The sequence below is a fragment of the Oryctolagus cuniculus genome, chromosome 15 (assembly GCF_964237555.1).
Source record: "Oryctolagus cuniculus chromosome 15, mOryCun1.1, whole genome shotgun sequence".
Classification (NCBI taxonomy): domain Eukaryota; kingdom Metazoa; phylum Chordata; class Mammalia; order Lagomorpha; family Leporidae; genus Oryctolagus; species Oryctolagus cuniculus.
The window spans coordinates 27,133,861-27,160,432 of record NC_091446.1 but is presented as its reverse complement, the minus strand read 5'-3'; the positions used below and the strand labels follow the sequence as shown (position 1 = coordinate 27,160,432).

General features: G+C 49.2%; 2 protein-coding genes across 5 annotated transcripts; one reads left to right on the top strand and one right to left on the bottom strand.

Annotated features, from left to right (window-relative positions):
* Nucleotides 1-1,664: 1,664 nt before the first annotated feature.
* On the bottom strand, nt 1,665-3,173 carry LOC100346652 (tubulin alpha-1C chain). The gene has a single exon (XM_002718586.5). The coding sequence runs from the start codon at nt 3,089-3,091 to the stop codon at nt 1,742-1,744; it is 1,350 nt and encodes a 449-aa protein (XP_002718632.1). The 5' UTR covers nt 3,092-3,173; the 3' UTR covers nt 1,665-1,741.
* A 7,937-nt stretch (nt 3,174-11,110) lies between these two features.
* Nucleotides 11,111-21,161, top strand: BORCS7 (BLOC-1 related complex subunit 7). Of its 4 annotated transcripts, none has more exons than XM_002718588.5 (5): nt 11,112-11,322; nt 18,632-18,694; nt 18,794-18,837; nt 19,661-19,681; nt 20,213-21,161. In XM_002718588.5, the coding sequence occupies exons 1-5, from the start codon at nt 11,185-11,187 to the stop codon at nt 20,262-20,264; spliced, it is 318 nt and encodes a 105-aa protein (XP_002718634.1). In that variant the 5' UTR covers nt 11,112-11,184; the 3' UTR covers nt 20,265-21,161. The 4 variants fall into 4 exon arrangements, with proteins under 4 accessions (XP_017204017.1, XP_002718634.1, XP_051679520.1 ...); XM_051823560.2 differs by having other exon boundaries at nt 19,661-19,719; nt 20,213-20,495; XM_070057302.1 differs by having other exon boundaries at nt 19,661-19,703; nt 20,213-20,337.
* The last annotated feature ends 5,411 nt before the right edge of the window (nt 21,162-26,572 follow it).

Below are 26,572 nucleotides of genomic sequence, written 5' to 3'. Positions count from 1 at the left end.
CAACCATCTCCAGGCAGATTTTATAAATTACCTTCTTCTGTGTGTTACGCATACTGGTAATAGAGCATATATTTTTCAGATGAGTCGAAAATGTCTTTATTAAGAAGCCACCCACATGGAAGACTCGGATGAAATTCTTGGCTCTGGCCTGGCCCAGCGCTAGCCATGGTGGCCATCTGGGTAGTGAACCAGCAGATGGAAGGTCTCTCTCTTTCTCTCCCTTTCTCTCTGTAACTCTGACTTTCCAAATAGATAATTCAATCTAGAAGAAGGAGAAGGAGAAGAAGAAGAGAGCTGAATGGGAAAGGAAGCAGCCAGCCTCTGGACTTGAGTAGGTGCCCATATAGGATGCCAGAGTTAAAGCTATGGCTTAGCCTGCTGTGCCACAACACCGACCCCATAACCACTCTGCTTCTAATTTAGGTTTCTGCTAATACGCCTGGGGGTGCTGCAGGTGGTGGCTCAAGTACTGAGTCCCTAGTACCTGTGTGGAAGACAGGGATGGAATTTGTGACTCCTGGCTTTGGCGTGGTCCAGCCCTGGCTGTTGAGAGCATTTGGGGAGTATACTGGGGGGTAAAAGATAACATCCACTCTCTCTTTCTGTTGCTCTGCCATTTAAATAAATAAATAAATAAATATTTTCTTTAAAAACTCAAAAGATCAAACCAACAAAGGCCATAAAATGCAATCATGGGGCTAAACCCCTGCCTGCGGGGCCGGCATCCCCTGTGGGTGATGGTTCGCATCCACTTCCGGTCCAGCTCTCTGCTGTGGCCTGGGAAGGCAGTGGAGGATGGCCCAAGTGCTTGGGCCCCTGCACCAACATGGGAGACCTGGAAGAAGCTCCTGGCTCCTGGCTTTGGATTGGCCCAACTCCGGCCATTGCAGCCCTTGGCAGAGTGAACCAGCAGAGGGAAGACTTTTCTCTTTGTCTCTCCCTCTTTCTCTCTATAACTCTGCGTCTAAATTAAATAAATCTTCTAACAAATGTATCATTATCAACAGTAAAAAAATAAAATAATATTTTTTAAAAATTCAATCACATATATTTGGGGATTTTTGCTTTAAGTAGTAGCCTTACTTTTTACAATTTAATTAAAATGTAAAAAAAGTTGAAGACAGATTTTTCAGTAATTCATATGATAGACATAGTGACTAATATCCAAGGGTAGGGAGTGAACTGTACAGCCAGGCTGTGACTGTTAAGTCAGCATCTGAGACCACTGCCTCCCACTCTCATGAGAGTGCAGGTCAAGTTCTCAAAAAGGAGAAACCGATTTCATTCCCTTGTTCTAGGGCCAGATTCCCTCAGGCTCACTAAGGCAAAAGTTCGGAAACTGACGTCAGAGACGAGTGTTGGGAGGCAATGATTGACATCTCTAGTAGAAGTTCTCCATCTGGCAGACTCCGTGAGTGCCAAGAGCAGCGACTGTTTGTTAATTGTTGACTGTTGGTGAGGGCGACATCCTTGAGAGGGGTGATATCAGTGAGGGAGAATGCTGATGGAGCAGGGCCAAGGACAGACTCTCGAACCTTGACATACATGAGATGGCAATGGGAAGAAGGGAAGAAACAAAGAATTACGGAGCATCTGGGGTTGTATGATATTTCATAGTGGAGAGTCTAAAGAGTTGGAAACAATCAATAATGCACCTCAGAGTCTTTTTTTTTTAATATGCAAACATCATTTTTATTGACAGCTTCACAAGACACAAACAGCAGCAGCGTGTGCAGACAGGTTAATATTCTTCACCCTCATCCTCTCCCTCGGCACTGTCTGCTCCAACCTCCTCGTAATCCTTCTCCAGGGCAGCCATGTCCTCACGAGCTTCAGAAAACTCTCCCTCCTCCCTGCCCTCCCCCATGTACCAGTGAACAAAGGCACGCTTGGCATACATCAGGTCAAACTTGTGGTCCAGGCGAGCCCAGGCCTCGGCCACGGCTGTGGTGTTGCTCAGCATGCACACAGCTCGCTGCACTTTGGCCAGGTCTCCACCAGGCACCACCGTGGGAGGCTGGTAGTTAATGCCAACCTTGAAGCCAGTGGGGCACCAATCCACAAACTGGATGCTGCGCTTGGTCTTGATGGTGGCGATGGCAGCATTGACATCTTTGGGAACCACGTCGCCATGGTACAGCAGGCAGCAAGCCATGTATTTACCGTGGCGAGGGTCACATTTCACCATCTGGTTGGCCGGCTCAAAGCAGGCATTGGTGATCTCTGCTACAGAAAGCTGCTCGTGGTAGGCTTTCTCAGCAGAGATGACGGGGGCGTATGTGGCCAGAGGGAAGTGGATGTGGGGGTAGGGCACCAGGTTGGTCTGGAATTCTGTCAGATCAACATTCAGGGCTCCATCAAACTGCAGGGAAGCCGTGATGGAGGACACGATCTGGCTAATAAGGCGGTTCAGGTTAGTGTAGGTGGGGCGCTCGATATCGAGGTTTCTACGACAGATGTCATAGATGGCCTCGTTGTCTACCATGAAGGCACAATCAGAGTGCTCCAGGGTGGTGTGGGTGGTGAGGATGGAGTTGTAGGGCTCCACCACAGCTGTGGAAACCTGGGGGGCTGGGTAGATGGAGAACTCCAGCTTGGACTTCTTGCCGTAATCGACAGAGAGGCGTTCCATCAGCAGGGAGGTGAACCCAGAACCAGTTCCCCCACCAAAGCTGTGGAAAACCAAGAAGCCCTGCAGGCCAGTGCACTGGTCAGCCAGCTTGCAAATTCGGTCCAGGACGAGGTCAATGATCTCCTTGCCAATGGTGTAGTGCCCGCGGGCATAGTTATTGGCAGCATCTTCCTTGCCCGTGATGAGCTGCTCGGGGTGGAAGAGCTGGCGGTAGGTGCCGGTGCGAACTTCATCAATGACCGTGGGCTCCAGGTCTACAAACACGGCCCTGGGCACGTGCTTGCCAGCGCCCGTCTCACTGAAGAAGGTGTTGAAGGAGTCGTCTCCTCCCCCAATGGTCTTGTCACTTGGCATCTGGCCATCGGGCTGGATGCCATGTTCCAGGCAGTAGAGCTCCCAGCAGGCATTGCCGATCTGGACACCAGCCTGGCCGACGTGGATGGAGATGCACTCACGCATGATGGGGCTTTGCAAGAACGTGCGGCGCTGCAGGAGGCGAGGGGACGGCGACAAGGGCTCCCACTGACAGACCAGCAAAGAGTCCGGGTTTTTTTTTTTTTTTTTTTTTCAAACAGGCAGAGTTAGAGACAGAGAAAGGTCTTCCTTCCATTGGTTCACCCCCCAAATGGCCACTACGGCCGGCACACTGCGCTGATCTGAAGCCCAGAGCCAGGCGCCTCCTCCTGGTCTCCCAGGCGGGTGCAGCGCCCAAGCACTTGGGCCATCCTCCACTGCCTTCCCGGGCCACAGCAGAGAGCTGGCCTGGAAGAGGAGCAACCGGGACAGAATCCGGCGCCCCAAATGGGACTAGAACCTGGGGTACCGGTGCTGCAGGCAGAGGATTAGCCAAGTGAGCTGCGGCGCCGGCCATCTCAGAGTCTTATAAGGGAGGGTCTGAAAGACAGCCAAGGAATTCGGCAACACGAAGGGCACAGCTCACCCCGGTCATGAGACAGAGTGAGACCAGGGTGCATTGAGTAGTCTGTGAATAGGGGATGAGATAAAGACACGGGTCTCTGTTATGTTTTCTGCTAAGATGCTGATTGAAAAGGAAAGGGGAGACATGAAAGGAAAACTAGAGGGGAATGAGGCTTCAGGAGTGGACTTGGGCTTTTTATTTTATTTGGGATAAAAGTCTTGAGCATACCAACCCGCTGAGTGGAAGATCACAGAGGGTACAAGAATCTGAGGAGCAGGGCTTAAAAACAAACACACATTGCTTCATACAGTCAGCTCAAATATATCCTAGGGGAGGGTATTTGCATAGCAGTCAAGACACTGAGGTGCCTGCGTTCCCTGTCGGAGGTCTGGGTTTGAGTCCTAGCTCTGCTTCCAATTCCAGCTTCCTGCCAGTGTGCATCCTGGGAGACAGCAGGGGACAGTACTTGGGCCCCTGCCACCTGCATGGGAGACCTGGATTGAGTCCCTGGCTCCTGGCTTCAGCCGGATCCAGTCCCAGCTGTTGTGGACATCTGGGGAGTGAACCAGCGGAGGCAAGATCTCTGTCTCTGTTTCTCTGCCTTTCAAAAAAAAAAAAAAAAAAAAAAAAAAAAGACAAAAGGAGATAAGGCCGCCACCTGCGACACGGCACCCCATATAGGCACTGGTTCCTGTTCCAGCTGCTTCCCTTACAATCCAGTTTCCAGTGAATGGCCTAGGAAAAGCAATGAAAGATGGTGCAAGTACTTGGGCCCCTGCTACCCAAGGGGGAAACTTGGATGAAGCTCCTGGCTTTGGCCTGGCACAGCCCCAGCCATTGCAACCATCTGGAGCATGAATTAATGGATGGGAGATATTCCCTCTCTCTCTCTCTCTCTCTCTCTCTCTCTCCCCCTTTCTCTCTGTAACTCTTTCAAATAAATAAATATTTAAAAGAAAAAAAAAGATAAAGCCTAATGAGGAAAGACCTTTAAAGTAAAAATAAAATGTATTCTCTGTGCTCCTTTTCTTTTTTAAAAATTTAGCTCAGTTATGAAATAGGTAGTATGTGGGGAGCAATCCGGACTAGACTAAGTTACTCGAATTAGGACTTATTCTTTGCATCTGCTCTCCCACAATATGGCGCTGGGAGAGAAGTAAACAGCTTCCGCACAGCTGCCTCCAGTTCAACCAATTAACTGTAGGACTTGCTCCTGATTGGAGAGCAGCGTACTCGGCGTGTGGGCAGCCGAGTTGGGATTGGCGGAGGAGGACTATAAAGGAGGAGAGAGACGGCATGCACCGGGAACATCTATGGGGAACATCTAAGGGAACCCGTGCAGCCCCCGAGAAAGCCGACCGGCGGTGTGCCGCTCCCCTGCGGAAGTGGGGAATGTGGCCAGGGGGAACTGCCCTTCCACGGAGGTGGAAGGGATAGTAGCCAACCCGGGAAGAACCAGCAGCAAACCCGGGGAGGGCCGAGCAGACGAAAGAACAGCGCAGGGTCCTATGTTGCTCCTCCACGAAGAGGGGGAGCGACATAATGGTGCCGTGACTCGGATAGGAAACCTAGCTCGGATAGGAAACCTAGGACGGATAAAAAACTTAGGAGGGAAGAAACGGGAAGAACTAGGGAAAATATCGGAGAGAGAAACTAGCAAACAGCCTAGGGAAAATATTGGAGAGAGAGACTAGCAAACAGCCTAGGGAAAAGCCGGACGAAAAAGGAGCCGGAAGAAGCTATTGAAAGCCTAGGCATAGATTCGGATACGGACTACGGGGGGAAGCTGGGAGAAATCTCTAAGGTCGAAAGTGAAAGTGAACGCTAGAACAAACAGACTCGGACGCGGACTGTGGGGAGAGGCCAGGAGAAATGAGGGAAGAGTATTGTTGGAGGAAAGCTTGGGGAAACATACCGGGTAGAGAAAAATGTTAGGGAAATTGAAGCCGCGGGGGGCAGGCCAAGGCGGACACGAAAGCCACTTTGGGATTCTCAAGTTAGCCCGGGAATAGGGGGCGAAAAGTTGAAACTAGAAGCTGAAACGTGAGCCTGGTTGGGATCCGTCTGATTAGCCCGGGGAGCAAAGGACGGGAAGCCAAACCGTGGGGCGGAGACGTACGCTGGGTTGAATTCGCCAGGCTAGCCCGGGGAACTTAGATTGAATGCTAGTGGCGGACACGTAAGCTACGCTGTGTTACTCGCGGAAGCCGCCGCGTGCAGAGAGCACGGGGCGTGAATAGATAGGGAACGGGGCTGGCGCGAGGCTGTGGTTCAGACGCGAAAGGGTTAAGCGTGGAGACCGCGGAGCGCGCGAAGCCGAGCCGCGCAAAGCCGGGAAGCTGCGCAGATGAGAGAGGCGCGCGGGCTGAAGCGGCGCAGAGCCGGGAACCCGCCGGCGGGGCGAGGTGCCGGAAAGCCGCAGGGATAAGAGAAACAGAAGTTTGGAAGTGGAGTGAGAGAAATGGGAATGTTGGCAGACAGAAGTAAAATGGGAGAAATAGGAATGCCCGGAGATAGAGAAATAGAGAAATAGAAAGGCCTCCCTACAACACTGCAATGTGAGAGCTTGGATTCGGTCTGCCTGATTAAGTGAGGCGATGAGCACCTGGGCGGCTAGCAGCTTATGCGCCGCAGGTCACCGAAGACAGGCACGAATTAACATCAGTAAGGCTTCCCCACAATACAATTAGGAGGCTTGGATTCGGTCTGCCTGATTAGGGCGGTAAGCACCGACAGGCAGCTCGACCAGAGTATGAGCTGCAGGTCACCGAAGATAGGCACAAACCAACACTAATAAGTCTCCCCCACAATACGGCAATGAGAAGGCTTGGATTCGGTTTGCCTGATAGGTTTTGTAAACACCTGCAGGCAGTTCTAGCAGAGCAGAGCATGCGCTGCAGGGCACCGAACACAGGCACGCGTCAGCGCCTAAAAACCTCCTCACAACATGGCGAAGAGAGGACCCGGATTCGGTTTGCCTGATAGGACTTGTAAGAGCCTGTGGCAACTCTAGCAAGTAGAGCAGAGTGTGTGCCGCGGGACACCGAAGACAGGCGCGTATCAACGCTAAAAAATAAAAAGAAAGGGGGATCTGTGGGGAGCAATCCGGACTAGACTAAGTTACTCGAATTAGGACTTATTCTATGCATCTGCTCTCCCACAATATGGCGCTGGGAGAGAAGTAAACAGCTTCCGCACAGCTGCCTCCAGTTCAACCAATTAACTGTAGGACTTGCTCCTGATTGGAGAGCAGCGTACTCGGCGTGTGGGCAGCCGAGTTGGGATTGGCGGAGGAGGACTATAAAGGAGGAGAGAGACGGCATGCACCGGGAACATCTATGGGGAACATCTAAGGGAACCCGTGCAGCCCCCGAGAAAGCCGACCGGCGGTGTGCCGCTCCCCTGCGGAAGTGGGGAATGTGGCCAGGGGGAACTGCCCTTCCACGGAGGTGGAAGGGATAGTAGCCAACCCGGGAAGAACCAGCAGCAAACCCGGGGAGGGCCGAGCAGACGAAAGAACAGCGCAGGGTCCTGTGTTGCTCCTCCACGAAGAGGGGGAGCGACAGTAGTACACTCACATCATGCAAATGATATGCAAAAAAGTATACAGTAGGAAGTCCATCCCACCAACCCTTCCCCATCTTCCCAATTCTTTTTATCCCCTGGGACCACCAAATTCATGAGATTCTCCTGTATCCTTCTAGATATATTTCATGCACATACAAGCAAAAACTGAACAAATATTCTCCCATTTTGTGTATAGGTGAAAGCATTCTATACACAGCTTCCTTGATTTTATTAAAAGATTTATTTATTTATTTGAAAGGCCGAGTTACAGAGAGGCAGAGTCAGAGAGAAAGAAAAGTCTTCCACCCTCTGGTTCACTCCCCAGATGGCTGCAACAGCCAGAGCTGTGCCAATCCAAAGCCAAGAGCAAGGAGCTTCCTCCAGCTCTCCTACGCAGGTGCAGGGGCCCAAGGACTTGGGCCATCTTCCACTGCTTTCCCAGGCCACAGCAGAGAGCTGGATTGGAAGTGGAGCAGCCAAGACTCAAACCGGTGCATATGGGATGCTGGCTCTGCAGGCAGCGGCTTGACTGCTACAGGACAGCGCTGGCCCCTGATTTTTTTTTTTTTTAAACCTAACAATACATCTAGGAAGTCTTACTGTATAAACACATAAAGCATTTTCTCCTGCTTTTTCTGGCTACATTGTATTCAATCTCCTGCCAGTGGGGCATATATTGATGACAATTATAAGCATTGCTGAATTGATTTATTTCTCACTTAAAATCCATCGATTCACTCCTCAAATGCCTACAACAGCAGGGAGAGGAGGGCGGAAGCTGGCAGCCAGGAACTCAACCCAGGTCTCCCACCTTGGGAGCAGAAACCCAGGTTGAAGAACAGTTGAGGAGGCTGGCGCCGTGGCTCAATAGGCTAATCCTCCACTTAGCGGCACCAGCACACCGGGTTCTAGTCCCAGTCAGGGCACCGGGTTCTGTCCTGGTTGCTCCTCTTCAGTCCAGCTCTCTGCTGTGGCCAGGGAGTGCAGTGGAGGATGGCCCAAGTGCTTGGGCCCTGCACCCCATGGGGGACCAGGAGAAGCACCTGGCTCCTGCCATCGGATCAGCACCAGCTGCTGCGGCCACTGGAGGGTGAACCAACGGCAAAAGGAAGACCTTTCTCTCTGTCTCTCTCTCTCACTGTCCACTCTTCCTGTCAAAAAAATAAAAAATAAAAATAAATTTATTTGAAAGGCAGAGTTACACAGAGAGGAGAGAGAGAGAGAGAGAGAGAGTCTTCCATCCGTTGGTACACTATCAAATTGGCTGTAACGGCCAGAGCTGCGCTGATCCGAAACCAGGAGCCAGGAGTTTCTTCCAGGTCTCCAATGTGGTGGCAGGGCCCAAACTCTTGGGCCATCTTCTGCTGCTTTCTCAGGCACATTAGCTGGGAGCTGGATTGGAAGTGGAGCTGCCAGGACTTGAACAGGTGCCCATATGGAATGCTGGCATCGCAGGCAGCGGCCTAACTCACTACACCACAATGCTGGCCCCCAAAATTTATGTTTTAAAAAAGGATTTATTTCTTTATTTGAAAGGCAGAGTGACAGAGACTGAGAGAGAGATTGAGAGAAAAAGATAGAAAGACTGATCTATCTTCCATCTGCTGGTTCACTCCCCAAACAGCCACACTGCTGAGGCTGGACCAGGCCAAAGCCAGGAGCCTGGAATTCCATCTGGGTCTCCCCTGTAGGTGGCAGCAGCCCAAGTACTTGAGCTGTCATCCGGTGCCTTCCCAGTCACATTAGCAGGAAGCTGGTACCAAAGTGGAGCAGCCAGGACTCCACACCAGTGCTCTGAAGTGGTGGCTTAACCTGCTGCCCAATGGGAAGCTGACTGCAAAAAAAATTTCTTACTGTTCTGTCATGTGGCCAATTTGGATCTACCAGATGAGATATTTTGTGGCACAGCTCATGTGGTGTTCTTTTGAGGTTTTATCTGATGCTGCCTTGTTGCCATTCTGGTTTTGGCTTATCCTATCTTTATGGGTCTTAGACTCAATCATCCCTAATATTTCTTTTCAATATTTGATGAGCCAGATTGTGTATCTGTGAGTGAATCTTTGAACCTCTCTATGAATTTGTGTTTGTTTTAAAGATTTATTTCTTTGAAAGGCAGAGTTACAGAGAGGCAGAGGCAGAGAGAGTTCGTTCTTCCACCCACTGGCTCATTCCCCAAATGGCCCACATGAGTGCAGGGGTCCAAGGCCTTGGGCCATCTTCTACTGCTTTCCCAGGCCACAGCAGAGAGCTGGATTGGAAGAGGAGCAGCAAAGACTCAAACCAGTGCCCATATGGGATGCTGGCACTGCAGGCAGCGGCTTTACCTGCTGTTCCATAGTGCTCCCCCAGTTTTTTTTTTTATGTAGCCTTGTATACAAACTTGTAATAGCTGTCTACACAGCATGATGAGTTTAAGTACATTTCCAACAGTACATTAGCTTGCTAGTATATTAATGTGACTGGCTAGCTTTAGGATCAGTAGTTATTTTATATTGTGTTGAAGCATCAGGTAATTCATGTTGTTTTATAAAAGATTTGTTTATTTGAAAGGCAGAGTTTACAGGGGATTGGGTGGGGGGGGAGACAGAGAGAGAGGTCTTCCATCCGCTGGCTCACTCCCCAAATGGCCACAACCGCTTGAGTTGGGCCAGACAAAAGCCAGGAGCCAGGAGCTTCTTCTGGGTCTCCCACGTGTGTGTTGGGGCCCAAGCACTTGGGCCATCCTCCACTGCTTTCACAGGAGCACTAGAAGGGAGCTGGATTGGAAGTGGAGCAGCTGGGTCTCAAACCATTGTCCATGTGGGACGCTGGCATTGAAGGCGGCGGCTTTACGAGCTATGCCACAGTGCATGACCTGGTTATTTTAAAGAGTATTTGAGGATTTTTTCAGAACCCTTTAAAATAGCATTTTAAAGAAGTTTATTGTTTATTAAAGATTTATGTATGCATGAATGCTTTTATTTGAAAGGCACAGTGAGAGAGACAGAGACGGCATGAGCCAAAGAATCTTCCATCTGCTGATTCATTCCTCAAAAGGCCAAAACAGCCTGGGCTGGTGTAGGCAAAAGCCAGGAGAAAGGGACTCCATCCAGGTCTTGCATGTGGGTGGCAGGGGCCCGAGTATTTGGGCCATAAGTTAATTTATTTTACAAAGCACACCAGCTATTAGATTATGTCTCTATGATTTGTTTTTAGTCGATATGCCCTAGAAAAGTCTAAAGTTTCATTATTTGAAAATCTGACTTCTGGTAAGGAATTGGATTCTATAAGAGCAACTGGACTACCTATGTCCTCTATCAAGCCTAGAACTGTCATTCTGTGTATTTACTAGCAGGCCTATCTACAAGTGATACTGCATCAAGATAACAGCACTGTAGTGTCCACAAGATCTGTTCTGGTCATGGATACTTTTAAAAAATTTATTTAACATTTTTCATTTTGAAAGGCAGAGAGAGATCTTCCATACACTAGTTCACTTCCCAGAAGGCCACAACAGCCAGGACTGGATCGGGCTGCAGCCAGGAGCCCAGATCTCCCTCTGGGTCTCCCATGTGAGTGGCAGGGACCAGAGGGCTTGAGCCTTCCAGGAGGAGGAAGCCGGCTGCCAAAAAGGAGCGGGGAAACGAAGCTACCGAAGCATTTCACCTGTTCATTCACTGCCATGGTGACTTTAAGTTTGGTTCTAGGAGGCTACGAGGTTATTTACCATAATAACATTATTCTAGTTTACTGATAGGGACCGACAAGACGCAGCTGTTGAGCAATTCAGTAACACAAATGATAAATGGTACAACTGGGGCTGTAACCCAGGCCTTCTGATTCCGAACCATAGATTTCCTCAAGTTGTCTCCCATCCCGTCCACAGATGTTCGCCCGGGCCCCGTCTTTCTCAGGATGAGTATTTTAAGTGAATGCAAAGTTAGCAAAGGGCAGCATCCGTCAGGCGCATGCGTTCCTTCCTTTTCCCACGGTAGGGAGAGCGCCTTGTCTTTTCCTTCCGCTTTGAACCTCTTTTGGCCCCGGCGAGTCGCCATCGCCCGTGCGGAGACGTTTGCAAGCCGAGGTGATGGCGACTGGAACGCCAGATCCGCAGGCGCGATTCGGTCAGTCCGTGAAGGGGCTTCTCACGGAAAAGGTGAACACTTGTGGCACTGACGTGATCGCGCTCACCAAGCAAGTGCTGAAGGGCTCGCGCAGCTCCGAGGTGAGCTGGGAGAGGACTCTCGGGGATGAGGGCTCCGCGGGGAGGGAGCCTTCCGCGGCGGGCGGAAGCGGTCGCGTTGCATCCTGGGAATTGTAGGCGCGCGGCGGGCCCGGTGTGTGGGCGCGTGTTGCATTCTGGGGCTCCTAGTCTCTGGTTAGGTTTCCAGGGTACCCGGTGCCTCGAAGGGGCCGGGAGTGGGGGGCGGGTAAGAGGGAGGAGGAGGGTGGGAGAAGAAACGATGAGATGGGAATCTGCTTTAAAACAGAGACACAGGACCGTGATGACTAGTGTTCCCGAAGTTCCTTATGTGGGGAGTTTGCTCTAACGAAGATCGGCACCCATCAGCCCCCCAGATCGGTTTTGTCCTTCGCCTCCAGGTTTCATCCACACTTTGGTGCATCGTCTGACTGTGGGCTCCTTCTTTCCTGATTTGTCTTTCTGGCTGCAAGCTTGGTTTTCTGTCCCTTAGATGAACGTCCTCCGTTGCCATGTTTCCTCTCTCTCTGCATCCTGTTTCCGTAATGAAGTAGTTGGATGGTGTTTCTCACCAGAAAGTTTAGAACAGGTGCATTCTGCCTCTCTCAAAAACAAAACCAGCTGTGAACTAGGTGGTCACGCAAGAGAAATGGATATATACATGAACTTATTCTAACCACCGTTATTCACGACTGCAACAAACTGCAAACAACCCAAAGCCCCTGGACAGGTGGAGAGATGAACTAGGTACAGTGACCTGGCCATTCCACCCATATGCATTTACTGAAAAAGAAATGAAAACACATATACACTATTGTGTTAGCTTACAAGATAGTCTGTTGGTTCACTTCTCAGATGGTTGGAACGGCCAAGGCTGGGCCAGGCCAGAGCCAGGAGCTTCTTCTGGGCCTCCCACATGGGTGGCAGGGACCCAACCATTTGGGCCATTTTCCGCTGCTTTCCCAGGCCATGAACAGGGAGCTGGATCAGCAGTGGAGCAGCCGCTGCTGGCGCCGTAGTGCAGTAGGTTAATCCTCCGCCTGCCGCACCAGCATCTTTTTTTTTTTTTTTTTTTTTTGACAGGTGGAGTTATAGTGAGAGAGAGAGACAAAGAGAAAGGTCTTCCTTCCGTTGGTTCACTCCCCAAATGGCTGCTATGGCCGGCGCTGCGCCAATCCGAAGCCAGGAGCCAGGTGCTTCCTCCCGGTCTCCCATGCAGGTGCAGGGGCCCAAGCACCTGGGCCATCCTCCACTGCCTTCCCTGGCCACAGCAGAGAGCTGGACTGGAAGAGGAGCAACAGGGACTAGAACCCGGGGTGCCGGTGCCGCAGGCGGAAGATTAGCCTAGTGAGCCGCGGCGCTGGCCCAAGGTGCTTTTCTTAACATAAAGGATAAAGGATGTGGAGGGGAATTAGCTAGAAAGAAAGGGTGGAGTTGGGATTCAACCCCAGGTAGACTGGTGTGAGGCTTCCGTCTTGGATCCTGCCTCTCGTCAGTGCTGACTGGATTGAGCAGTCGCAAAGCTGCTGTCCCTCATTAAGTGCACTTCTTCCCGTTCTCCAGCCTCGTCTATTTTTCACACGAGCTTCGTCTACAGGCGACGTAGATGGGTGTGCAGGAAACCGTGTGGATTGAAATCAGCTGGGCTTTCTGGGATGGAGTTAGCGAATCATCTCTCCATCCTCTGAGCTTTGTGTTTTCACTTGTCTCCTGCATGACCTCAGGCGCTGCCTGGCCTGTGGCTGCAGTTAGCCGCGTGCTTCTGCCGTTCCTGTATAGACGCTGGGCTACTGGAGGGCCCTGCTGACTCGCAGACCCTTCCGGCCCACGGAGCACTGCTGCTGCTGCTGTGTCTCCTCCTCGCTACTTCGTTTGGTTGACTGACAGCTTCCATGTGTAACACACCCAGTCCACAGCTCTCATTTAACAAATATTTATCACGTGTGTGCCATGTGCTAAGAACTCTTGTTAAGTACAAGGGATGAACAAAACGAACTCCCTGTACTTAGGAAGCTTACACTGTCGGCAAGAGACAGACAGTACACAAATGGTGGTCAGGGCTGGGAAAAAAAATAAACTTGGGAACAGAGAGTGACGGAAGGGTCTCCTTTAAACGGGGTGGTGAGGGAAGGGCCATCTGGGGAGACGCCAGCGAACAGGCGGTTGAGTGCAGTGTGGGAGCGAGCCCTGTGGGTCTCTGGAGACCGAGTCCAGGCAGAAGAAATGGCAGGTGCGCAGGCCTTGGAATGGGAGTGTGTTGGGTGCACAAGGCGAGGCGTAGCAGCATCCCTATAGACCGTGAGTGTGGTGCTTTCTGGCACGCGTGCACTTCTGCACCTCCGTGTGAGATGTCTGTTTAGTGAGGGTTCGTCATGTTTCTGCTAAACCTGTGTATGGCACCTGTGCTTTCTGTAACTACATAGCTTAATGAAATAATATGGGAAATGAAGAAATAGGTGTGTGTGTGTGTGTGTCTAAGAGAGAGAGAGAGAGAGAGATGCTATTGCAATAAAAACTAAGATGAAAATCAAAACACTTCTCAAAGATGAATAAGACAAAATAAAACTGAGTTAATTGTGAGCAAGAGCGTGGTAAAAGCCCGGCAGAAAAATCTGTAGAAACCTAAAAAGACCTTCTGCTCAGAGTGTCTTGTCGGTGTAGTATAGAAGTTTTATTGGGAAGGAGGTGAAGCTGGAAATCGTGGTTGACTTGTGAAGCGCTGGGTTGGGTAGGGAGATGATGCATAGTGCCAGCCGCTGCACCTGCGATCCAGGCGCAGGCGTCGGCCCCACCTTCCGGGCCGTCGCGAGTCCCGTCAGCTCCCTGAAGGCCGCTTGGTGCCTGTGCTGCCGCACTGCTGCTGCTGCTGCGTGTCCGGCCCCCTCATTGCATGCCTGGGGCACGCAGTGTCCTCTCTGCCCGTCTCCACTGTGACCTTGCCACTTGTAAAATTTCAGGTTAGATGAGTTCTTAACCCTAACCTTTTCAGTGCCAGGTTAAGGTCGCTTCTTTTAGGGAGCTCCCCCTGGCGTGGGTTAGACCCTTGCCTTCCCGCACCCTCGCAGTGTGCTCTGTGCCAGCGCTTCCCACGAGGTGTCAGTGCCCGTGCCTTCTTAGTAGCCTCTCCAGGTAGTGGACCGCACGATTGCTGCTAGCAAGAGGACTGGCGTATTAGAGGCATTCTGTAAACGCTGGCTGAGCGACTGAGGGAGGGAAGGAAGTTCTGCTAGCGCCCTTTCTTTCTGCCCTCACTTGGTCGTCACCCCTCACCTACGAGTTTGAAGTTCGCCACTTGAAAGTGGCCGCAGCAGGGAGCAGCCCTTTCATACATCCTGCTGCCGGGGGTGTGAAGTGACCGGCCCAGGAATGGGGAATTTGCCAGGATGTATGTAGCAAAACTTGAACTCAGGGGCTGGCATTGTGGTGTAGCGGGTAAAGCCACTGTCTGCAGTGCTTGCATCCCATATAGGCGCTGGTTCGAGTCCTGGCTGCTCCATTTCCAATCCAGCTCTCTGCTATGGCCTGGGAAAGCAGTAGAACATGGCCCAAGTCCTTGGGCCCCTGCACCCATGTGGAAGACAGAAGAAGCTCCTGGCTCCTGGCTTTAGATCAGTGCAGCTCCGGCCGTTGTGGCCATCTGGGGAGTGAACCAGCGGATGGAAGACCTCTCTTTCTCCCTGTCTACCTCTGCCTCTCTGTAACTCTGCCTTTCAAATAAATAAATAAATCTTAAAAACAAAACAAAACAAAAAACAAATTGAACTCCGGCAGCCACAGGCAGGATTCTGAGTCAGTCCCAAAGATAACGCTGGCAAAGGGACGGGAAGACAGGTGTGAGGCTTTGTTGTAGCACTGATTATAGCGGTGAAGAACTGGAAACAACCCCGAGGTGCTCCTGCAGAAGACGGTTGAATTATCCCATGGTGCATCTGCACGGCGTGGGTGTGCAGTGGTGACAGAGTCAGGAGGAGATTCAGTGTGTGTGGCTGTAGATGGAAGGCGGGGATCCATTGTGACGGGAAAGCAGCAAGGGGTGGAAGAGCGTGTGTAGTAGGTTATTACCCTTGCTGCGACAAGGGGTAGGGAGAACGAATCCAGGCCCTCCACGCCTGGGAGTTCTGCATCCTTGGATTCATCCACAGGGATGGAAAGTGTAGCTGGGACTACAATGGTTGCATCTGCACTGAACATGTGCAGACTTTTTCACTTGTCGTTAGCAGCATAACAACTGTTTACATAGTATTTACACTGTTAGGTATTATAAGTCAGCAAAGTTTTTTTTTTTTTTTTCAGAGTTAAGAAAGACATAGGGAGAAACATGTCTATATCTATATCTATGTCTATGTCTATGTCTATGTCTACTGCTACACTACAGTGCTGGCCCAGCAAAGATGTTTTGAAGTTTAGGGGAAGGTGTACATTGGCTATATGTAAATACTGTGTCATTTTATAGAAAGGGTTTTTTTTTAATATTTTATTTGAAAGGTGGAGTTACGGGGGGTTAGGAGGAGACAGAGACAGAGACACAGAGAGAGAAATCTTCCATCTGCTGGTTCACTCTCCAAATGGCTGCAACGACCAGGGCTAGGCCAATCCGAAGCCAGGAGCCAGGAGCTTCTTCTGGGTCTCCCATGTGAGTGCAGGGGCCCAAACACTTGGGCCATCCCCTGCTGTTTTCCCAGTCCAATAGCAAGGAGCTGCACTGGAAGTGGAGCAGGCAGGACTTGAATAGGTGCCATATGGGATGCCAGTGCTGCAGATGGTAGCTTAACCCACTATGCCACAGTGCCACTGCCTATATAAAGATCTTAAGCATCCATGAATTTTGATGTTCTTGAAGGGTCCTGGAGCCTGTCCTCCAAGGGTAGTAAGGGACAACTGTACTGTGTGTCCATTTAAAAAGAGGCAATGGAAAGAGAAACCAAAAGCTTATAAAAGAGCTTGGCATGGGGGAGAGAGACCTGAGAGGGGAAGGGATAGGATGGAAAGTCTTATTTTATTATTTCGACTTTAAGATTTTTTATGTTATTTATTTGAGAGGTAGAGTTATAGATAGAGGGGGAAACAGAAAAAGGTCTTCCATCCACTGGTTCACTGCCCAGATGGCCGCAATGGCTGGAGCTGAGCTGATCCGAAGCCAGGAGCCAGGAGTTTCTTCCAGGTCTCCCCATGTGGGTGCCAGGGCCCAAACTCTTGGGCCATCTTCTACTGCTTTCCCAGACCATAGCAGAGAGCTGGATCAGAAGAGGAGTGGATGGGACACAAACCAGCACCCATATGGGATGCTGGTGCTGCAGGTAGAGACTTAGCCCAATATAGCACAGTGCTGGCCCCTGTTTTGACTTTAGAAACACATAAAGGCTTACTACTTTTTTTTTTTTCTTTGACAGGCAGAGTGGACAGTGAGAGAGAGAGACAGAGAGAAAGGTCTTCCTTTGCCATTGGTTCACCCTCCAATGGCCACCAGGGCTGGCGTGCTGCGGCCGGCACACTGTGCTGATCCGAAGGCAGGAGCCAGGTGCTTCTCCTGGTCTCCCATGCGGGTGCAGGGCCCAAGCACTTGGGCCATCCTCCACTGCCTTCCCGGGCCACAGCAGAGAGCTGGCCTGGAAGAGGGGCCACCGGAAAAGAATCCGGTGCCCCGACCGGGACTAGAACCCGGTGTGCCGGCACCGCTAGGTGGAGGATTAGCCTATTGAGCCGCGGCGCCGGCCAAGGCTTACTACTCTTAAAACTTAAGGGGGGGCCCAGCGCTGTGGTTCACTTGGTTAATCCTCTGCCTGTGGCGCCGGCATCCCATATGGCCGCCGGGTTCTTGTCCCGGTTGCTCCTCTTCCAGTCCAGCTCTCTGCTGTGGCCCAGGAGGGCAGTGGAGGATGGCCCAGGTGCTTGGGCCCCTGAACCTGCATGGGAGACCAGGAAGAAGCACCTGGCTCCTGGCTTCGGAGCGGCGCAGAGCCGGCCATAGTGGCCATTTGGGGAGTGAACCAATGGAAGGAAGACCTTTCCCTTTGTCTCTTTCTGTCACTGTCTACCTTCATATTAAAAAAAAAATCTATTAAAAAAAACTTAAGGGGGGCTGGTGCTGTGGCATAGTGGGTAAATCTGCCACCTGCAGTGCCAGTATCCCATAGGGGCACTGGTTCGAGTGGGAGACCCGGAGGAAGTCCTGGCTTTGGATCAGCGCAGCTCCGGCCATTGAAGCCAATTGGGGAGTGAACCAGCAGATGGAAAACCTCTCTTTCTCTCTCTCTCTGTCTCTCCTCTCTCTATGTAACTGCCTTTCAAATAAATAAATAAATAAATATTAAAAAAAAACTTAAGAAAGCCGGCGCCACGGCTCAATAGGCTAATCCTCCACTTTGCGGCGCTGGCACACCAAGTTCTAGTCCCGGTTGGGGTGCCGGATTCTGTCTGGTTGCCCCTCTTCCAGGCCAGCTCTCTGCTGTGGCCAGGGAGTGCAGTGGAGGATGGCCCAAGTGCTTGGGCCCTGCACCCCATGGGAGACCAGGATAAGTACCTGGCTCCTGCCATCGGATCAGCGCAGAAAAATAAGTAAAATTTGCAATGCAGAAAGAATGTGGGAAGTGCAGTAGTGATGTTTCTGGTCCTTTTTCCACCAGCATCCCCTGACCTCAGGTAACAGGAGAAGATCAGTGTGGGGCACACGTAACCATATTTCCCTTTGCATGGCCGGTTTTAGCTGTGCCAGGAGCAGGTGCAGCATGGGGCCAGCATCTCTCATGCTCTCTGATTGCTCTCAGTGCCCACATGGCAACCTCTGCCTGGACCATAGGCACCCAACTGGATTTGAGGTCAGCTTTTACCTCTTGGTTTCAGGGGTTTTTAAATTTTTATTTATTTATTCTCATTTTATTTTATTTATTTACTTTTTGGGGTCTTTTTTTTTCTTTTTCATTTCATTTCTAAACAGCTACTTTATCCTTTTCAGCCCTGCCCGGCTCCTGCCTCCCCCCCCCCCCCCCAAGCCCAAATCTGCCCTCTAAGCATCAGCAGTAGGGGCCTGGGCCAGCTCTGCCGGGCGACCTTGCTGTGCGTCGCCCTCTCGGCACTCAGGGGGCGGGTCGCACAGAGCTCCGCGGCCAGCAAGCCCCGGCTTGCTCCGGTGGTGACCTCTGCCCGTCCACCACTGCCTGAAGGCCAGGGAAATGAAGTTTGCAGTGTGAACAAATGGAACATTGCCCTCCGTTACAGTTGGAGGGTTTGTGGTTGTACGGGGGAAGGAGACGGGGTGGAGACGGGGTCGTGGTGTGACCGCTGCAGAGGGAAGTTTGGGGATTTTGCTGATTACCGTTTTATTTTTGCCTTCCAGCTGCTAGGTCAGGCAGCTCGCAACATGGTACTGCAGGAAGACGCCATCTTGCACTCGGAAGACGTAAGGCAGCGTTTCTTCCCGTGACTTGGATTTCACATGCATGGTTGGTGTGGCTGCAGCAAAGTGGAATGTTCCATTTCTCTCTTTCCCTCCCTACAGAGTTTAAGGAAAATGGCAATCATCACCACGCATCTGCAGTACCAGTGAGTGTGCTGGGAGGGGAGGGGCTGCGGGCTGGGAGCTCCCGTGGTGGGGGAGACGCCTGAGGCTGCAGGGCCCGCGGGGTGGGAGGTGAGAGCGGAGCAGTGGCCGCCTTTTATGAGCTTCCCTGTGTGCCTGTGAGACTTGCTCAGAGGAGCTCCTGACCCTCATGCGGGCAGGGCCCATGCTGTGCTCCGTGCTTGCACCCAGGCGCTGGTCATCTGTGCGCCCAAGGCCTCTCCTGGGGGCTCTGCTCTGCAGTAGGGCGTCCAGCGTCACTCTGACGTCTGTCCTGCATTTCCCCAAGTGGAACAGCACTGGCTGCACAGAAGTCATCCTGGAGACTTTCTCACTATAATTTTGGATAAAATGACAACTTACTTTGCTCTTGCTTTGATTCTGTTTCCCATTTTGTGTAGTTGAGATCATCCTTACGTACCCATTGGGAACACATGGTTGGGATTTAGCTCTTGCTATTTAAATAGCTGGTGTCTGTCATGTTCATTCTTCAGGTGTGTCTCGAACAAGCATGTGACTTGACTCCATCTCCCCAGACTAAATCTGAGCCGGGCATGTAGTTTTCAGGCCACGTCCTTCCTTCTAGGGAGTGTTTTTGCCTCTTTAGAGTCAGAACCCCTCTGCAGCATCACTGTGTTCCGACAGGAATCCTGTTCAGTAGCACAGTCTCACGCTAGGATGAACAGGAATGTGGCATGTGACAGAAGTTGGAAATTTGTCCTGCCTGTTTATGTCTGGCTGTTAATAACTTCAACCAGCTCACCGAGATTTCCTATGTTCATTTTTCCCTCTCCTTTTCTGATTTAGGCAAGAAGCTATTCAGAAGAAGTAAGTAACCCCAAAGGGAGGAGTAAGTAAGCTGCAAGGTCCGTGGGAAGAGGAGCTGAGGCAGGCCAGGGCACTGCTGTGCTCAGTCGCTGCGGGACCCTCGTTGACATATGCCCTTGAATTGGCATGTGCCTGGCCATAGCTCACTGGGGATTTAAGGAATGAAGTGTCTTTCAAAGGCGTGCAGGTCACCCCATTCACTCTGTAAAGGGCTTCTGGAAGCTGGAGTGTAGAGGCCAGGCTTCAGGAACAGAAAACGTTTACATCACTGAAGTCATTCAGTAGAATAAATGTGCAAGTCATTAAACAGCACTGGTTTGTGGGTGGATTAAATTTGTCCCTTGCAATATTGTCGACATCTAAATGCCTTTGCAAACCTTACTGGTAGTCTTTAAACACTTGTAGAACCCAAGTGGACCAGTAAACCATTTAGCTTAGCGGCAACAGTACACACACATTAAAGTACGAATGGCACAAAGGGACATCCTCATTGTACCTCCAGGTAAACCCTGTCCTCTGTCTAATTTCCAGTGTTGAGCAGTCATCAGATCTGCAGGACCAGCTGAATCATCTGTTAAAGTAGAAGGGAACAGAGGAGGGTGCCTTGCCTGGCGCGAGGCAGAGATACCGTATGCAGCCACGGTGCCGTGGGGCTGAGTTTCCATTTTCTTCTTCAGAAGTCTGAGAACTGTGCCGTCATACTGTTTCTCCTGAAAAGAAGCAAAGTGGTCGATAGCGGAATCAGACTAACCCATGCCCCTACTCAGTCTTTAAGTTGTTCTGTTTAGTTCAATATTAAAGCAAAATGAAAAGATGTCTTCATTTTTCCCGTAGAACTTTCAATACGTCAGGAGCCCCATTGTCTAAATGAACCCTTAAGCAAGTACTGAGTCCTGGTTTAAATTCAGAAATATAGCTTCTATTGTGAACATATGAGAATGATTAATATTTTAAAAACATTTTTCTTTGAACCATTCACTCGTAAAATAATTCCATGGTCAACGAGCATCTAAAATGATACCCATTGAAGTGAAATGGACACTATGAGAAACAAAGACATGATCAGCCCTTGTCTAGACTGTTGAGGAACAACTTACTATTTTATTCCTTTTAGTATTTTTGTTGTTGTTGTTGTTGTTGCTCTGTTTGTTCTACATAAGACCACTGGTTGAACTCTGTAATCAATGCACAATCATTCTTAGGCATTTAAACTTAACAGAAAAGTGATCTCTGTTAAACATAGGAGTGGGAATAAGAGAGGGAGGAGATATATAGGTTGGCACATGCTCACTCGGACTTACCTCCAATGGTGGAACTAGAAATGTGCCAGGGGATTTCAACTCAATCTTACCAAGGAGGCAGGTACCAATGCCAGCGCACTTGGTAAAGTGATAAGTATAAATACACAACCGATCAAAAAGATAGGGTATGTGTCAATGAGATTTCACAGATAAGACCAGTGTAAGCAAATAATGAAGGATAGAATTAAAAGGGAGAGAATGATCCTGTGGGGGTAACAGGACACACAGCAGACTCATAGAATGGCAAACACCCAAAACAGCACTCCTGCCTCAGAATCAACCCTTGGGACATTCAGATCTGGCTGAAAGGTCCATGAGAGTCTCACAGGCATAAAAAGTCATGACACGGTAGCAAAAAACAATCTAAATGAAAGATCCTGGTGAACAAGACCCCAGCAGAAGGAACAGGCCATCAAGGAGAGAGGCACCTTTCTCTGAAGGGAGGAAGGAACCTCCACTGTGATATGGCCTTGACTAAACAAGTTCAGAGTCGGTGAACTCAAGGGGCTTCCATAGTCTAGACAGCTCATAGCAAGAGTCTCGGGTGATGGCTGACATCATAAATAAGAGTGCCAATTGTTAAATCAACAACGGGAGTCACTGAGTACAGGCTCCCCACGTAGGATCTCTGTCCTTAATGTGTTCTACTATGAAACTTAAAAACAACACTACTAGTCGAACAATACCCTATACCTTGTGCGGTTGTGTGAGGGTAGCCTGTTGAAATCCTTGCTTAGTATATACTAAGTTGATCTTCAGTATATGAAGGTAATTGAAAATGAAACTCGATGAAGGGCGGGATGGGAGAGGGAGTGGGAGAGGGGAGGGCCACGGAAGGGAGGGAGGTTAGGGGGGAGCCACAACAATACAAAAGTTGCACTTTGTAAATTCACATTTATTAAATAAAAAAAATAACTATATAACAAAAAAAAGAAACAGAAAAAAAAAGAACTTAATACTTTACCCTTTTAGTATTTTTTATGTTCTACTTAAAACTATTGGTTGAACTCTGTAATTAATACACAATTACTCTTAGGTGTTTAATTAATGCTATAACTAGTACTCAAATAGTATTTTACACTTTGTGTTTCTGTGTGTGTGCAAACTGTTAAAATCTTTACTTAATATATGCTAAATTGATCTTCTGTATATAAAGATAATTGAAAATCTTGATGTGAATGGAAGGCGAGAGGGGGTGGGAGAGGGGAGTGTTGTGGGTGGAAGGGAAGTTATGGGGGAGGAGCTATTATCCATAAGCTGTACTTTGGAAATTTATGTTCATTAAATAAAATAAAATATAAAAAAATAATTCCATGGTCACTGGTAATACATGTTTTCTAGTAACTCAAAGGAGGTAAATTATTGGTTGAAGTAACTTCTATACTAAAATTAGGCAAATAGTATCCTATCTGGCCAGCTGCAGCCTCTTGCCTTGACCTGCATTCCTAGGGTGTCTTTGTTGTTCTGGCCTTTGATTAAGTGACCCTGGGTTCATTTTGTAATTTTGCTAATCACCAGCAAGTTCACTTATGTGACGTTATTGCCAAACACGAAAGTAGTTGAATTACTGTGTTATGGCACGGGGCCGTGCCATGATGAAAACCTTGATGTTTGGGGGCTCATCTTGTTAAGTGACATTACTACTAGTCTGTTATCAAGCCTGACTATCTTTACTGTGTTTGAATTTGAAATCGGACTCTGTCTTGTTATAGTTCAGTTCTTCATTTACTAAGGGTTGGAGAGAAAGCTAACATAAGAAAGTAGTGTTTCCAGGCCGGCGCCGTGGCTCAACAGGCTAATCCTCTGCCTTGCGGCGCCGGCACACAGGGTTCTAGTCCCGGTCAGGGCGCCGGATTCTGTCCCGGTTGCCCCTCTTCCAGGCCAGCTCTCTGCTGTGGCCAGGGAGTGCAGTGGAGGATGGCCCAAGTGCTTTGGGCCCTGCACCCGCATGGGAGACCAGGATAAGCACCTGGCTCCTGCCTTTGGATCAGCGCAGTGCGCCGGCCACGGCAGCCATTGGAGGGTGAACCAACGGCAAAAGGAAGACCTTTCTCTCTGTCTCTCTCTCTCTCACTGTCCACTCTGCCTGTCAAAATAAATATTTAAATAAAAAATAGAAAGTAGTGTTTCCACTGAAAGCAAGCAAGCAAATGAAAGTCCAGTGTCATTCAAACTGTGTATCATCAATTACCACATATTGGATTAACATTTATCTCTCATTGTACATATGCACATTCACTCAAGATGAAAAAATTAGGTGTTAAGGATGTGAAAGGCATTTACTTATGCATGTATTCTGTAAACATTTTTTTAAAAGATTTATTTATTTGAGAGGTAGAGTTACAGACAGAGAGAGGGAAAGACAGAAAGAGAGGTCTTCTTCACTCTCCAAATGGACGCAAAAGCTGGAGCTGGGGTGATCCAAAGCCAGGAGCCAGGAGCCAGGAGCTTCTTCCAGGTTTCCCATATGGGCACAGGGCCCAAGCACTTGGGCCATCTTCCGCTGCTTTCCAGGACATTAGCAGGGAGCTGCATCAGAAGTGGAGCAGCCAGAACTTGAACCAGCGCCCATGTGGGATGCTGGTGCCACAGGCAGAGAATTAACCTTCTATGTCACATTGCTGGCCCTTCTAAACATTTTAAAATAATAGTATTATTAAATTAAGTGTACTCAGTATACCTGTTTAAAGAAAGGCTACTGATTTAGGAAACAAAATAGTCCAATCGTTATAAGGAGCAAAGAAGTACTTAAGGTTAAAAAGAAAAAGATTAAAATGGAGGTGGGGACTGTGGCGTAGCAGGTTAAGGCACTGCTTGAGGTGCCAGCACCACATATCAGATCAGGTCCACCTGGTGTGCTTTGGGGCAGCAGATAGTGACTCAGGTACTTGGGGTCCTGCTACCTACACAGGAGACCTGGTTGGAGCTCCTGGCTCCTGGCTTCATACTGGCCCAGTCCCAGCTGTTGCAGGCATTTGGGCAGTGATCCAGCAGATGGAAGATTTCTCTCTGTTCTCTCTCTCTCTCTCTCTCTCTCTCTCTCTCTCTCTCACTCACCATGCCTTTCAAATAGGTAAGCCTGTTATTTAACTTTTTAAACAGTTAAAATGAAGGTGTATTCTAAGTTTCCTTCATGATGGAGCAAATATTTAAAAAAGTAGTGATTGCTTATGTTGCACACAATATATTTCACACTCAAAATTTTAATAAGAAATAAAATTTACACTAAATAATGGAAACCTGGTAGTACTGAATTTAATCACCGGAAAGAACATAATGCTAAGGTACATGACAGAAAAGAGCCAGAAATATGAGAACAGGAGGAAATGTATACACAATTCGTTTATTTTTAAAATAGAAATAAATAATGCATAGAGTGAAGTGATCAAAAACATGGAGATAAAAATACTTCACTAAGTAATAACTAGGCTGTAGAGAATATGCTGGAGGATAGTCTTTTAAAATGATGAAAGTTCAAATTCCATGCAAAAAAATTTATATTCAGATACCAAGGTGATGCTATACAAATAAGATCGTGCTGTAAAAATATTAGGGAGGCAGGTGTTTGGATTAGTGGTCATAATAGCAGTTAAGATACAAGTTAAGATGACCATGTCCCGGGGCTAGCACTGTGGCGTAACAGATAAAGCCACCACCTGCAGTGCCAGCATCCCATATGGGTGCTGGTTTGAGACCTGGCTGCTCCACATCTGATCCAGCTCTCTGCTATGGCCTAGGAAAGCAGTAGAACATGGCCCCTGCACCCACATGGGTGACCTGGAGGAAGCTCCTGGCTCCTGGCTTTGGGTTGGCACAGCTCCAGCCGTTGCAGCCATTTGGGGAGTGAAGCAGCGGATGGAAGACCTCTCTCTCTGCCTTCCCTCTCTCTGTAACTCTGACTTTCAAATAAATAAATAAATAAATCTTAAAAAATTTATTTCAGTTTGATGCTAAAAATTTGACTAATATAAAAATATCTAGCTTTTTATAAAGATACAGTATTGCAAAACTGACAGTTAAAAGAGACTACATTCAGATTGATCAGGAGAGAGAACCCATCAACTGTCAAAGAATAACCAATTAACATGGCATTCGCTTGTAGTCATGTTCCTGAGACTTTCCCAATGTGTAAAGAATAAATTGTTTCCATCTACTCTCAAAATATAGAAAGTGATAGTAAGACACCAATCTGGTGAAATAAATGTAATTTTCACTTTGGTTTTTTAGATTTATTTTATTTATTTGAAAGAGTTACAGAGAGAGGTCTCTCATCCCCTGGTTTCACGCCCCAAATGGCTGCAATGGTCAGGGTTGGGCCAGGCCGAAGCCAGGAGCCAGGAGCTTCCTCCAGGTCTCCCATGTGGATACCGGGGCCCAAGGACTTGGGCCGTCTTCTACTGCTTTCCCAGGCACATTAGGAGGGAGCTGGAACAGAAATGGAGTAGCCGGAACTTAAACCAGTGCCAGCAGCCTCACTTGCTAGTCAACAGTCAGGGACCAAGAGCATGTTTTAAAACCAAGAACCAAAGTAACATTTAGTGAAGATGAAAGAGTCATAGAACCCCAGAATATTAAAAGCTGAATGGGGCCTTAAAAGTTAGAATTCTGGCACAGTGTTCTGCAGGTGAAAGAACATGGAAAAATTGATGAAACTAAGGGCCCTGACTCTTTGTTACCAGTTCCCCTGTTCCTTTCCTAATAAATAGAAACAAGGGTACCACCTGCCATTTCTAGTTTTTAACATCATACTAAATTTTAAAGTTACTGATTCTCAGTTTATTTGAAAGACACACCCTGGTTCATGCTCCTAAATGGCCGCAGAGCCAGGCCTGGGCCAGGATTTGGGAACGCAGTCCAGGTGTTCCATGGACCCAAGTGCCTGAGCCATCATCCTCTGCCTCCGAGGTTGTGCATCGGCAGGAACCTGGAGCAGAAGCAGAAGAACCAGGACTTGCACGCAGCTCTCCAGTATGGTGTGAAGGCTCCCACGCGGAGACGACTGCTGAGCCAAGCGGCAACTCCCAATAAACTAAGAGAAGGAAAAGAGCTCGAAAGCCACTGAATCAGAATCATTTCACTCTGCTACTGCGTGTGCGGAAGGTAGCGCCCACCTGGTCAGCTCGCTTCTGCCCGAATGCTTCCAGTGTTTGAGGAATCCGTTCCTTGGCACGTTGGCCATTCTGGAAAGCTCCAATTCTTGAAAGATGGTTCTGTGTTCTGAACCAAAGTCTACCTCTCTGGACTACCCTGCAGTTGTCAGACCCATAGCTTCAAAGATGGAACTCGTGGCGGTATGCACGAGACCACACACGTAGGTAAGGGAAGAAAATCCGAGCCCATCTGTGTATGCTTGTTTTTCATGCTCAATAATTTGCTTCCCCCGGGGCCTGGTGCTGTGACGCACTGATTACTGTGCTGCTTATATCCCGTATCAGAGTGCTGGTTTGGGTCCCCGATGCTCCGCTTCTGACCAGCTTCCTGCTAAGGCATCTGGGAAGGGGGCAAAAGACGGCCTAAGTAATTGCCACCCACATAGGAGACAGAGGTGGAGGTCCTGGCTCCTGGCTTCAGCCTTACCCAGCCTGGCTGT

Excerpts from the sequence above, each read along its gene's own strand:
- LOC100346652 (XM_002718586.5), bottom strand. The coding sequence starts at position 3,091 with ATGCGTGAGTGCATCTCCATCCACGTCGGCCAGGCTGGTGTCCAGATC.
- BORCS7 (XM_002718588.5), top strand. The coding sequence starts at position 11,185 with ATGGCGACTGGAACGCCAGATCCGCAGGCGCGATTCGGTCAGTCCGTG. Across the intron at positions 18,695-18,793 it reads CCATCTTGCACTCGGAAGAC|AGTTTAAGGAAAATGGCAAT; the intron begins GTAAGGCAGCGT and ends CCCTCCCTACAG. Across the intron at positions 19,682-20,212 it reads CAAGAAGCTATTCAGAAGAA|TGTTGAGCAGTCATCAGATC; the intron begins GTAAGTAACCCC and ends TCTAATTTCCAG.